The 12087-nt window shown below is 30.6% G+C and overlaps 1 protein-coding gene and 1 pseudogene across 1 annotated transcript; one reads left to right on the plus strand and one right to left on the minus strand.

Annotated features, from left to right (window-relative positions):
- Positions 1–4293: 4293 nt before the first annotated feature.
- On the minus strand, positions 4294–7371 carry LOC8280215 (annotated as a pseudogene).
- Positions 7206–9250, plus strand: LOC107261113 (pentatricopeptide repeat-containing protein At5g43790). The gene has a single exon (XM_015717976.3). The coding sequence runs from the start codon at positions 7370–7372 to the stop codon at positions 9155–9157; it is 1788 nt and encodes a 595-aa protein (XP_015573462.2). The 5' UTR covers positions 7206–7369; the 3' UTR covers positions 9158–9250.
- Positions 9251–12087: the final 2837 nt, after the last annotated feature.

The following is a 12087-nucleotide window of genomic DNA, read 5'->3' on the forward strand; positions in this document are numbered from 1 at the left end:
GCACTGTGGTCAAGGTGACCTTTTTATAATCAAGCTAGTTAATCACTCACTTTTGCACACTTTGTGTTGTGTACTTATTTATAGGCATCCATCCATCCATCTTGCTTTGCATAAAGATAAGCCTTCACAAAGGTATAAATGGACAGATCATTTATATTTAAAACTCCATCTATCGACCCGTTTAGAAAGCAATATTATTCCAAAATGGGTGCACTAGTTTTTCCTGTTTTGTCTTATAAAGTGGACATCTTGACTGTCACTTGTAACTCAAAACCCACCACTACAATTACAAACAAAGTTACGTATGGTGCTTTGCTGAGATAAAAGCATATGCCCACAAAGCCATTGTAGCCGTAGTGAAAGCTGCTTCTGCCATAGACAGGCATCTGCCATATTTAGCAACTAAAGAACCCACTGCTTTATGCAATTTATTATAATTGAGAATTAAAACTAATCTGTTGGGCTTTATTTTAATTTCGGTCCGTTTTTAGTCGCCCCTCTAATTAAAAGGTTATTGTGGAAAGTGTTTACATAATTTACATATGAAAAAAAATTGTAATTGGCAGCAGCAAAAGCTGCTAGTAAAGAAGCACTTTGGCCTTAGGCAGTGTCAGCTGTTCTTAAAACACATCAAAATCTGCTTCCTTGTCAACAAAACCTTTTTCCCTCGTTGAATGGAAAAGTGCAATGTCCAACGCCAGAAGTTGTCCCTTTTGATTGTTCTCAATCACTAACCCTAATCGTTTGCCACGTGTAATTTAGGAGATGAGAGTATATGATTTAAGGAAGAGGGACATATGCATTATATAATAACTCCAAGGCCCAATCTTAGTGATCGTAAACAGCAACTTTGGGCCATAGAGAGAGGTCCCAGTAGCTGATGTAGAAAGGAAGATTGCTTCTAAAGGCAACTAATAATTAGCAGAAAACAGTCCCAATGTAAGGCTAAGGCGAGGGCCCATCTTGGCTAAAATTATTACCAAAAGTTGCCTTCTTTTAATCCTTTCACTTTTCCAGTACTCTTTCCTTCTTTTTTCTTTGCAATTGTATTGGTAGAAGAAAGGGGAGGAGTCTTTCTTGGTGTCATAATTTAAAATATTAGATAAGCATAGGAGAGATGGAAGATTGCATTATCTAGTTTGGATAAAGCCAAAGGAAAGGAAAGGCTAGAAATAAATATAAAAAAAGAGTAAATAATGAAACGGGCCGTTTTCAATATAAATTTTACATTTATTTAACCGTAAACTTAATAAAATGAAATATCATCATCTCAAAAGAAAAAATAAAATAAACGACATTTTATTGTATTAAAAGAAGAAGAGATTTGCTTGCACCTCTAAACTTATTTTAATTTCACCAAAAAAAAAAACAAACAAATTACAATAGTGCTATGGACGAATCGATTTAACGAAGAATTCACTGGTTTGTTTCCTCTTCTTTTACCATGAAACTAAACCTTTTTCTTCTACCTAAAAGAACACTCACACACGCACAAACATATAAAACATAATACCCAAAATGAGTAAGTTGCCATGTAACATGGAATGAGGGTTTTGTATAACCTTTACACGGAATACGATTGAGCAGAAGAAAACTTCAAGTGTGTTTGTCGTTTTGTCATTATAATTGTTGATAGCAAATTTTTTTACACTTTTTGGCACAAGCTGCTCAGTAACTTTGAGCAAAAATACACACATACGTCTGCATCAAAAGCCACCAAAATGCCTTTTATCATTCAATCAAAAGCAGCATTGTCAGATCTCTAAAAACACCAAACTACTTTATTTTCCCCTTTAATCATCACCCTCCCCTTTCCTTTTTCGTAACACATATATATATGTAAGGAAATTATAAAATGTCCTTAACCATGAATTCTGTTTTTATCTTTCTCATTCATCATAATTAAATAAGCTATAAATAAGGCATAGATTATATAATAGAAAATAAATATTTTTTATTTTTAATAAATAGTACGGGGATATTTAAACTTAAATTTTTTATTATTAGTAAATGTGTTATTTCTTTCTTATCGCCTCTTATATTTTCCAATCGATTCAATTAGTTTAAATTCTAATATTATATAAAAATATATATGATTCAATTTATTATTCAGAGGTGGTGTCTGTGTTTCAATTTGATTTTAGAACTCAAAAGAGAAATATCAATTTTAAAAAACAACTGAAAATGAAATTTCCGTTGCTCTGCAGGAGTGTGTCACTCTGATGCCTATAAATACAAAAACTGTAAAGGCAACTAATTAAATAAATAATAATAATAATAAGACTTTTGTCTTGTAGCTGCTTCATTGGGGCCCCACAAGAATCCTGAAGTCCATGGGCTAGTGAATGTTCGCATGGTGGGGGCCCGTATAATCCACTATCTCCGGTCCGTACAGTGACATGGGCTACAGAGAATTGGTGGATTTTTGACCGATATTTCGTCTTCACAAAACAGCTTTTGTTTTTTTTTTCTTTTTTTTTTTGGGATGAATCTTCAAAAAACAGCTCTGGTTTCATGTCTTTTTGATTCCGTTTGAAAGCGATTTATCGGATATTCAAAGAACATAATCTCGGTGAATAACGCCGGTTTTCCTTCTTTACACACAAAAGAACAAAATAAAATTACCACAGTAACATATTATTTCTTCACATCATTTTCATACCCTATTTCTTATGTAATCACACAATTTCGATTTATAGTTATAAAATCAATAAAAATGATTGTCAGAATTTTTATTATAAACCTTCTTACATTGAAATTAAGTAAGTCAAAAGAAAGTCCATAATAATTTTAAAATATAATCTACCTCCAATTAATGTTTAGTCTCTTTTTATATTTTATTAAATTAACAATAATAATCCAGTGTCTTGTCTTATTTATTTATTTTGAATTATTTTATATTTTATTAAAATTTTAAAAATAAAAAATTATCTCTTTCAATTATTTACTTTTCGTCTTTAATTATTTCCTTGAGAAATGATTGAAGGTGACAAAAGGTGGCTTGAATCATAAGACCAAAAGTGAGTATAATTGATGTGCCAAATATCACATATTAATTATCCCTTTTATGCTTTATTTGACTGGTATTAGATGTATATGTGTGGCCTCCCTTCTTTTTAAAAGAATCATTTTATTAATGCATATACTTGTGCATATTATATGTCATGTCTGTTTAAGTATTGAGTTAAAGGTTCAAAATTATTATCCTTATCTCCTTCTCTACTTTGTTCTTTCTTTTCCCTCCTTTGTTCCAGGGTCCATATGGAAATAATTAGGAATTGGTTTTTCCATGGGTTGAATTATTGGCCATCTTAGTAAAATTTAAAAGGAGATGTATGACTATAGTACTATTGCTCCTCATCTTTGAGAAGTGAACAACAAAAGTGGAAAATCCTATAGAAGAAAGAGGACAATACAAGACGTACCATTTGGCATATTGGGTACTCAATTCTTTGTTGTTTTAGGTTGGTCAGAATTGAACATTAGTTTCCACTCTTTAAGTGGCCTTATAATACTATTTAGAGACTCATTACTTAAATTATTAGACTAAGATTTTCTTCTTCTTCTTCTTCTTCTTCTTCTTTTTTTTTCCAATTTAAAGATGGGCTCTTACTAGAACACCTCAAAATAATGTTCTAAGATGAGCCTAGTAATTGAAAAAGGGAACTACCTTGCCGAAGCCAAGCCCATCTCACCTACAAGTGTGCTTCTTTATGCTCCCTCAGTCTGTTTCCCTCCAATACCCACCTTCTGCTTGCTCAGTAGAAGAACAAAATTACAGTAATTATCACATTACAGTCCATGCATGTAATCTCCACACCAATGTTCACAAACCCAAATTTACAACTCTTACAGAAGTGCAAAACCCTAAACAAAAAACTTAAACAAGTCCATGCTCAAGTGATATCAACTCGTTTTACTCTCCACACATACCCTTTTCCTAGAGTCCTCCCATCTTTCCCCACTTTGGACATAACCTATATACTCTTTCTATTTTTCACCAATTACCAAACCCAACAATTTTATCATCTTCAACATCGTTATTTTCTCCCTTGCCAAATCATAAACACCATACCTACACACAATGAAGAATCAGTTGTAGCCCTGAAAATAAAAATATAAAATCAATGTCAATTAGTGAAGAAAGAGGGAACCGAGAATTTGTATCACACGTAAAAGCAACACAGCCATCCAATGTCCGGTCTGTCCACTCTCTACTCACCGAGAATTCACACCATGGGCCATTTTTAATGCTTACTTGAATCAAGTGTAATTTATCAAGGATGTTACACTGACAAGTACTTGCATGGAAAACTATGAAAATTTACTCCTTGGTCATAAGAACAAGGAAGTTAAAGATGAAACGGACAGGCGGCATGACACTCAATAATCACAATAATATTTGAATTCAAATGAAAGTTTGACGATGAAACAACATAAATTGAATGTGCGATGAAATGCCACATAAAATGTGGACATATACTTGTCCACGTCAAGTCATGCAAACTTTAGCATACTCCAAATATCTCTTCCGGGGGTGTCATAGACATGTTTTTCAGGAAAAAGCTCTTCAAAATCTTGCTTCACTCTGTTCCTCAGAAGGGGTCCAGGAGAGGCCCCTTTAAAAAAAGTCCTAAATGGCAGATCAGGTGATTTCTTCATGTCCTCATATATATTCAATCCATCACCAGGAGACCCATCCCTCAAGAATCCCCTGATGAAGTCTGTATACATTTGAGAATCTGGGAACAAATTCTCACTTCTAATTGCTTCCTACAACTTCATTGGTTGATCCATTTTTCCGTTCCTTGTTAATGCAATGGCCAAATCCTTGTAGAAATAGACTTCAGGGTTTTACCATTCTTGTTTCTGAATCACTTCAAACATCTGAAAATTTATACGGTAGTCCAGAGAGAGAGAGAAAAAATCAATGCAATAATTATTAAAGAAGGTGATACAATTAAACAGCAATCCAGAAGCTTTCACTTATACCTCTTGGTCATAGCGTAATATGTGGATACTTAAAATGATGTTATCCCACTTTCATATGTATACATAAAACTAATACAAACCCAAATACTTAATCAAAAGAAATAACCTCGATAGCCAAAGAGATCTCTTCTTGGCACTCAAGCTCAGTGTGAACAGCAATCATATCCAATTTTAACAGTCTCAAGACATGGGTCTCCATAAACTTGTCAAGCTTCTCTTCATCATTTTTAAACCTCTTCAGTCCAAGAAACAAAAGGTGCTTCTTTATCAATCAATTTCTTGCCTCTACAAAGCGGTCATCTTGGCCTCCAATCCTGGTATTGCCTAAATCGAGAAAAAGGTATTGTGATTGTTTGATATATATAGCTTTGGACCTAAGAGACGGCGGAAACCTTTTTATTGTTTTATTTGCGAGAGTTTGATGGAAAAATCAGGTTTGCAATGCTTGATCATGAAAATACGACAATTGCTAATAGATTCTGGTACTGGATAGCTGAGTTTGTTCTATGAAAGGGTTGTGGGTGGCAAGCGATTACTTAACGCTTCGTTTGTCTCATTTATTATATTTTTTCTCTGTTTCGTTTCAAATTTTCGGGAAGTCAAACAGTATATAGATTGGTTGGCCGGGCAAGCATTTTCTAACGAATTGAGAACCGAGGTGTCTTTTTTTCCTCCAATGGTATTCCGTTGATGTTGCTCTCTAACTTGCTAGGAGTTAGCCATAATCGTTTCAAACTTTGTATCTTTTGCTATTTCTTTCTTTTCTTCTTATTTTCATTCAAAAGGAAAATGAAATGAAGTAAAGTATTTAGTCGGCAAAACTAATTTGGTCAATAATTTGTCCCACTTAAATTAGGACCTATTTGGTTCGATTAATTAATGCAGTTGATAGCTGATGGCTGATAATTAAACCATTTGATAAAATTTTATTAATAGTTGTTGTCAAATGACTATCGATAATATAATTTATTATTAAATATATTTTATTTTATTATATTATATTTAATAACAAAAATTAATAAAAATAACTAATAATTTGGTTTAATTATATTTATTATTTAAAATATTTATAAAGTTATTTTAAAAATTTAAATTTAAATTCTACTAATAATATTTTTTAACTTCAAATACTATAAGTATAAATATTATAATTATTTAGCTATTAAAAATAATTTTAAAATAATAATTATTTATTATAAAATATAAAAATTTAATTATATGAGATTAACATAAAATAAATAAAAGTTTTAATAAAGATAATAATATTTAAATAAATAAAAAATTAAATTAGCTATCAACTGATAAAAAAAATTAAAATACAGCTAATATAAACAGCTGATTGGAACCAAATCAGCTATCAGTTTACATATTTTAAGTTCTTACCAAACACTTTAAAATAGTTGTTTAATGAGAAACAACTATCGGCTATATTTCTGAATTAAATACCCTCTTAATGTTTTAGTCTTCAATTTATTTCTACATGTACGTCAAGCTAACTTCTTCTTTTTTCTTTTGTCTAACTTAGACTAGTTAAAGTTGACTGTAGTCTACCTTGGATAAATTTTATGGTCAACCAAAACCTTATAGTATGTGAAAGTTAGTTAATAGATCATGCAATTGGATTAATACATCATTTGAAATTGTAGTTGGTATAAATATTTCTTAAATAAAAGATTTTGAAGCTATTGTTAAGTTTTAAAATCTAACATGATGCTTTAAAAATAAATTTAGTAAAAAATTTAATAAAGATAAAAAAAACACTAAATTTCCTTTTTCAACGTCCAATAATAATTATAATAGGCATAAAAGATTTTATTGATGCATCATTCATATAATAATTATTGAAAAAATAAAAATTACTTGCACTCATGTAATTAAATACAATATTTTGGTGGTTTATTATAAGAAGAAAAGAGTTAAAAGTAAAGAAAAAATAAAAATAGAAGCAGTTGATAATGCAACATTCTAATATGTTGGCAAGTGAAATGATAGAGATTAAAAATGTCCGGAAATAACCGCTCAATATTACACATTACATCTATAATACAATACAAAGTTAATTTTAATCTCATTTTGGATAAATGGCGATTAAATATTTTTATCTTATCCACTTCGATTTTTTCTTTTGCTTTTTCCGACAGATTTTATCAAGATCCAAAAGATGGGCTCTTACTAGCCCACCTTCAATCCTGAAGAAAGAAAAGGAAGTAGCCTGCCAAAAATAAGCTCCACTGAACTACAAAGCTTTGCCTGTTTAAGCTTTCAGTCTCTTTTCCTCCATATTGTCTCCGCTTCCCACCTTCTGCTTGCTCAGCAAAAAGAATTGAATTACAGGAATCATCAGATCACACATAAAGGTCCTTACTTACTGTAGTCCATGAAATCTCCCAGTCCAAATTTCACACACCCAACCCTACAGCTCTTACCCAAATGCAAAACCCTTAACGAACTTAAACAAGTCCATGCTCAAATGACAGCCACCGGTCTCACTCTCCACACATACCCTCTTGCTAGACTCCTCTTATCTTCCTCCACTCTGGACGTAACCTATACCCTTTCTATTTTTAACCAATTACCAAACCCAACAATTTTCCTCTTCAACATTGTCATTTCCTCTCTTGCCAATCACAAACACCATGCCCGCATTGCCTTCTGTTTATATAACCGTGTTTTGTTTCAAAAGAGGGTTAGACCCAATAGTTACACTTTCCCATCTCTCCTCAAGGCTTGTGGGTTGCACCCTTGGGTTCAACATGGCTCAGCATTACATACCCATGTGTTAAAATTTCTTGCACCCACATATGATCACTTTGTTCAGGCCTCTTTGCTTAATTACTATGCCAATTCTGGCAAGTTGGGTGTGGCTAGATATTTATTTGATCAAATCAGTAGACCTGATTTGGCCATGTGGAACTCTATTTTAACTGCTTATGTACGTAATGCTAACAATAAAAGTGATGATGATGATGATGTTACTAGTTTATCTTTAGAGACCTTATATTTGTTCAGTAAGATGCAATATTCTGCAGTTAAGCCTAATGAAGTTTCAATTGTAGCTTTAGTCAGTGCTTGTGCTAATTTAGGTGCTCTTAGTCAAGGTGCATGGGCACATTTGTATATACTAAAGAACAACAACCTTAGGTTAAATCGCTATGTAGGCACTGCTTTAATCGATATGTATTCAAAATGTGGGTGTCTAGATATAGCATATCAAGTGTTTGATATATTGTCCCAGAGAGACACATTCTGTTATAATTCAATGATTGGAGGGTTTGCAATTCATGGTTGTGGACACAGAGCACTTGGTCTTTATGAAAAAATGAAACTTGAGTCTCTTGTTCCTGATAATGTAACATTTGTTGTCACAATGTGTGCTTGCTCGCATGTTGGTTTAGTAGAGGATGGGTGCAAGATCTTTGAGTCTATAAAAGAGGTTTATGGTGTTGAGCCTACACTTGAGCATTATGGTTGTGTAGTTGATCTTTTAAGTAGATCCGGGCGATTTAAGGAAGCAGAAGAAAAAGTCAAGAACATGCCTATGAAGCCAAATGCTATATTATGGAGGTCTTTATTAGCAGGAGCTAGAGTTCATGGAAATTTAGAGGTAGGAGAATTTGCACTTAAGCAACTCATGGATCTAGAACCAGAAACTAGTGGGAACTATGTGCTTCTCTCAAATATGTATGCAAGTGTTAATAAGTGGGGAGATGTGAAAAAAGTAAGGAAACTGATGAAAGATCATGGGATCATCAAAACGCCTGGAACTAGTCTAGTTGAGATTGATGGTGCTATGCATGGGTTTATTATGGGAGATAAAACGCACCCACTTTCAAAAGATATCCGTTTGAAGCTTGAAGAGATTAATAGAAAGTTACAAGAATACGGTCATAAGCCAAGAACAAAAGAAGTGTTATTTGACATAGAAGAGGAAGAGAAAGAAGATGCCTTGTCATGCCATAGTGAAAGGCTTGCGATTGCGTTTGCTCTTATGGTAGCTAATTCAAATGCTACTATTAGAATAATAAAGAATCTTCGCGTATGCGATGATTGCCATGCAAGTACTAAGGTTATTTCAATGGTGTATAACAGAGAGATAATAGTAAGAGATAGAAATAGATTTCATCATTTCAAAGATGGCACTTGTTCTTGTCTGGATTATTGGTGACACTTGGTTACCTTGAAATTCTTTTGTATTGTTGAATGTAACATAAACTAGACTTGTGTTGAGTATTTGAACAGACAGTTCTTTGGTTCAGTATGTATTTCTATTAGTGATTTGGCTCCAAGTTTCTGGAACTAGTTTAGGGATAATTACTTGCCAGGGACCAAGGTTAAAAGACAAAAAGAAAAATTTATGTAACTTTGAAATTAAAGGCTATGTTAGCTTTCTGAAATAGAATATTTATAGAATAAAATAACAACTCCTAAATAATGCAATAAGTAGGAAATAAATAACTAAATTCTAAGTGATTCGTATTATGTACTATGCTCATGGGCTTAAATTAACGTTAAATAAATTTACAATTAAATATTATATATAGTAATATGTATGTAGTTATAATCCTAAGATTCCAAATGTTGTTTGCCCATTATTGACTGTGACTAGTTTCAGCAATATCATTTCATGGCTAGTCTATTTCAATATTTGCCTTCTTCCAAGATTTCTGTAACTGTGGAGTCGGTAGGTAAACTTTCATTTTCTAGCGGTGCCAATATTCATGAAGCATCAGTATCAGGGAGAGATTGGGTTCAGATTTCAGTATAAGTTGATGCAAATCTTTTTCCTATATCTTGATCCTGACATTTATCTCAAGCGGTCTCAAATCTACCACACAAATGTGTAAAATGCGGTTCAATAGCAAGCACGCAACGTTTTTCTTTTCTTTTCTTTTCTTTTTCTTTATAAATTCTAATATGGAGAAAAGAAACAGAATCTGGCAAATGAAACTATGGCACAATTTCTGAAAATATATTCAAAATTATTTAACCCCAGTCTGCATGTTTCTCCATTTTGGAAAAATTTAAATTGAAGTCCATTAATTATACAAGAAAAAAGAAACTAGACTTTATTAAATTGAAAAGCTAAATGGCATTGACATCTTTATTTTGTTGATCACATGAAGATTTTGGAATTGAGGAGTAGGTCCTTTGACAAACAACTTCATCCACTGTGATTGCGTGGAAAGTGCAAAAGAGATTAGATTATGAATAATAATAATAAAAAGCATATCCATTAGGTTTTGATGATTGTTGATTTATGATTGTGAGCTTTCCATTAATCAGTAATTATGCTTCTAATCTACGGACTATTTAGGCGGCTAACGCATTACCCCCTTTAATCACTAATTATGTTCACGTTTCTCATTGTTTTCATTTTCATTATTAATTAATGATGTATGTTAATGTAAAATTGTAATCAATTTTTCCAACAAAGGGATTTTCTGTTCTATAATTCATCCTTTACTGAGCATTTATATAGAATATTACAAATTACTTTTTAATTTAAATATATATAATTTGACTAATGAAACTAATTATATATAATAATTTTTTAATAAATAACATAATCAATAATATAATAACTGAATTAAAAAATTTAGAATTATTAATCTTTTAAATTCTTTTCCTTTTCTATATATTATAATTATATTTATATAAACTAGTATTAAAATAAATATAATAATTAAAATAATTGTAAATTAGTTTTATTAACGTATCAAAGTTTTTAAAAAGTTCAATATTCACACACGAACATATAATATATATATTTTATGGTACGAGTCGTTGACCCGTTATAACTTGAGGCAAAAACGTTTCGTTAGTTATTAAAAGAAAATGCTAAAGAATTTGAAATTCACGAGAGCCCATAACTATTGACGATTGATCATAGAGTTGCTGTTAATAGCATATGGATACACATTCAACTTACTATTTTATTTTAACTCAAATAAAATATTAATTAAAAGTCAGTTTTAGAGTATTATTATTTCCACAATGAAGACCAGAAATTGATTAATCTTATTATATTTATGCTTGACTGTGGACTAAATTGTGCTGTCTCTCATTGGTGCATTTTTTATGAAATGAATGTGTTGAGTCGTTCTTTTTGATGGTCACTTGTCAAATTCCAACAGCCATCATATCTTACTATGTAGTCTTTATACTATACTTTTAAAATAAAATAATAATAATAAAACAATGCAGCGTATATTTTCCATTTTAATTTGTTTAGACTAATTTTTTTGAGGAAATTTTTGAATATTATTTTTTCATTACTCTATGTTTGAATTGAGAAGTGTGAGGGAATTGAAAATAATATAGTGTTAATTAAAATTTATAAAATTTATTTATGAATTTAAAATTTAAGTGATTTAAACGGATTGAAAATTAATTTCATTTTTATGTAATTAAATTTGTGTATAATTGGTTATACCTAAATTAAATTCTAACAAAATATATAGAATTTTTAGATGGATTTCACATTAGTAAGTCAATATATTCTACAGTACTAAAATATCTCTTTTAACTTTATTATTTTTTAATTTATATCTTTTTTCTTAAATGAAATGAATTTTTTATATTTAGTTTAATTGAAATTTATAAAAAAAATTATTTTATTTAAAAAAATGAGAGATAAAATAAAATAAAAATAATTAAGTTAAAAGATATATTTTTATATTTATAGAAAATATTGACTTATTAATATGAAATCTATTTGAAAATTCTATCTATCTTGTTAGAATTTAATTTAGTTTTAATCAATTCTCTACAAGTTTAATTATATATAATACTAAATTAACTTGTACACTATTTAAAATATATAAATTTTAAATTTTCACCAATAAATTCTATAAATTTTATAAATTTCAATCAAACATTGTATAAGTATTTTGTGACAAAAATTTAAATTCACTTGAAAATCTGTATAAAAATAATCAAATTAGAGAAGTGAGAATATTAACCTATTTTTCTTTAGAAAAAAGAAAGAAGAAGAATACCAATTTTTTCAGTCTTCGTTACACAAATAAGCCCAACTGCCCTCCATCAGAAAATTGCACTATCCAATTATTTTTTATATTTAACTCATCTTATTGG

The sequence above is a fragment of the Ricinus communis genome, chromosome 9 (assembly GCF_019578655.1).
Source record: "Ricinus communis isolate WT05 ecotype wild-type chromosome 9, ASM1957865v1, whole genome shotgun sequence".
Lineage (NCBI taxonomy): Eukaryota > Viridiplantae > Streptophyta > Magnoliopsida > Malpighiales > Euphorbiaceae > Ricinus > Ricinus communis.

Coding starts and splice junctions, on each gene's coding strand:
- LOC107261113 (XM_015717976.3), top strand. CDS start 7,370: ATGAAATCTCCCAGTCCAAATTTCACACACCCAACCCTACAGCTCTTA.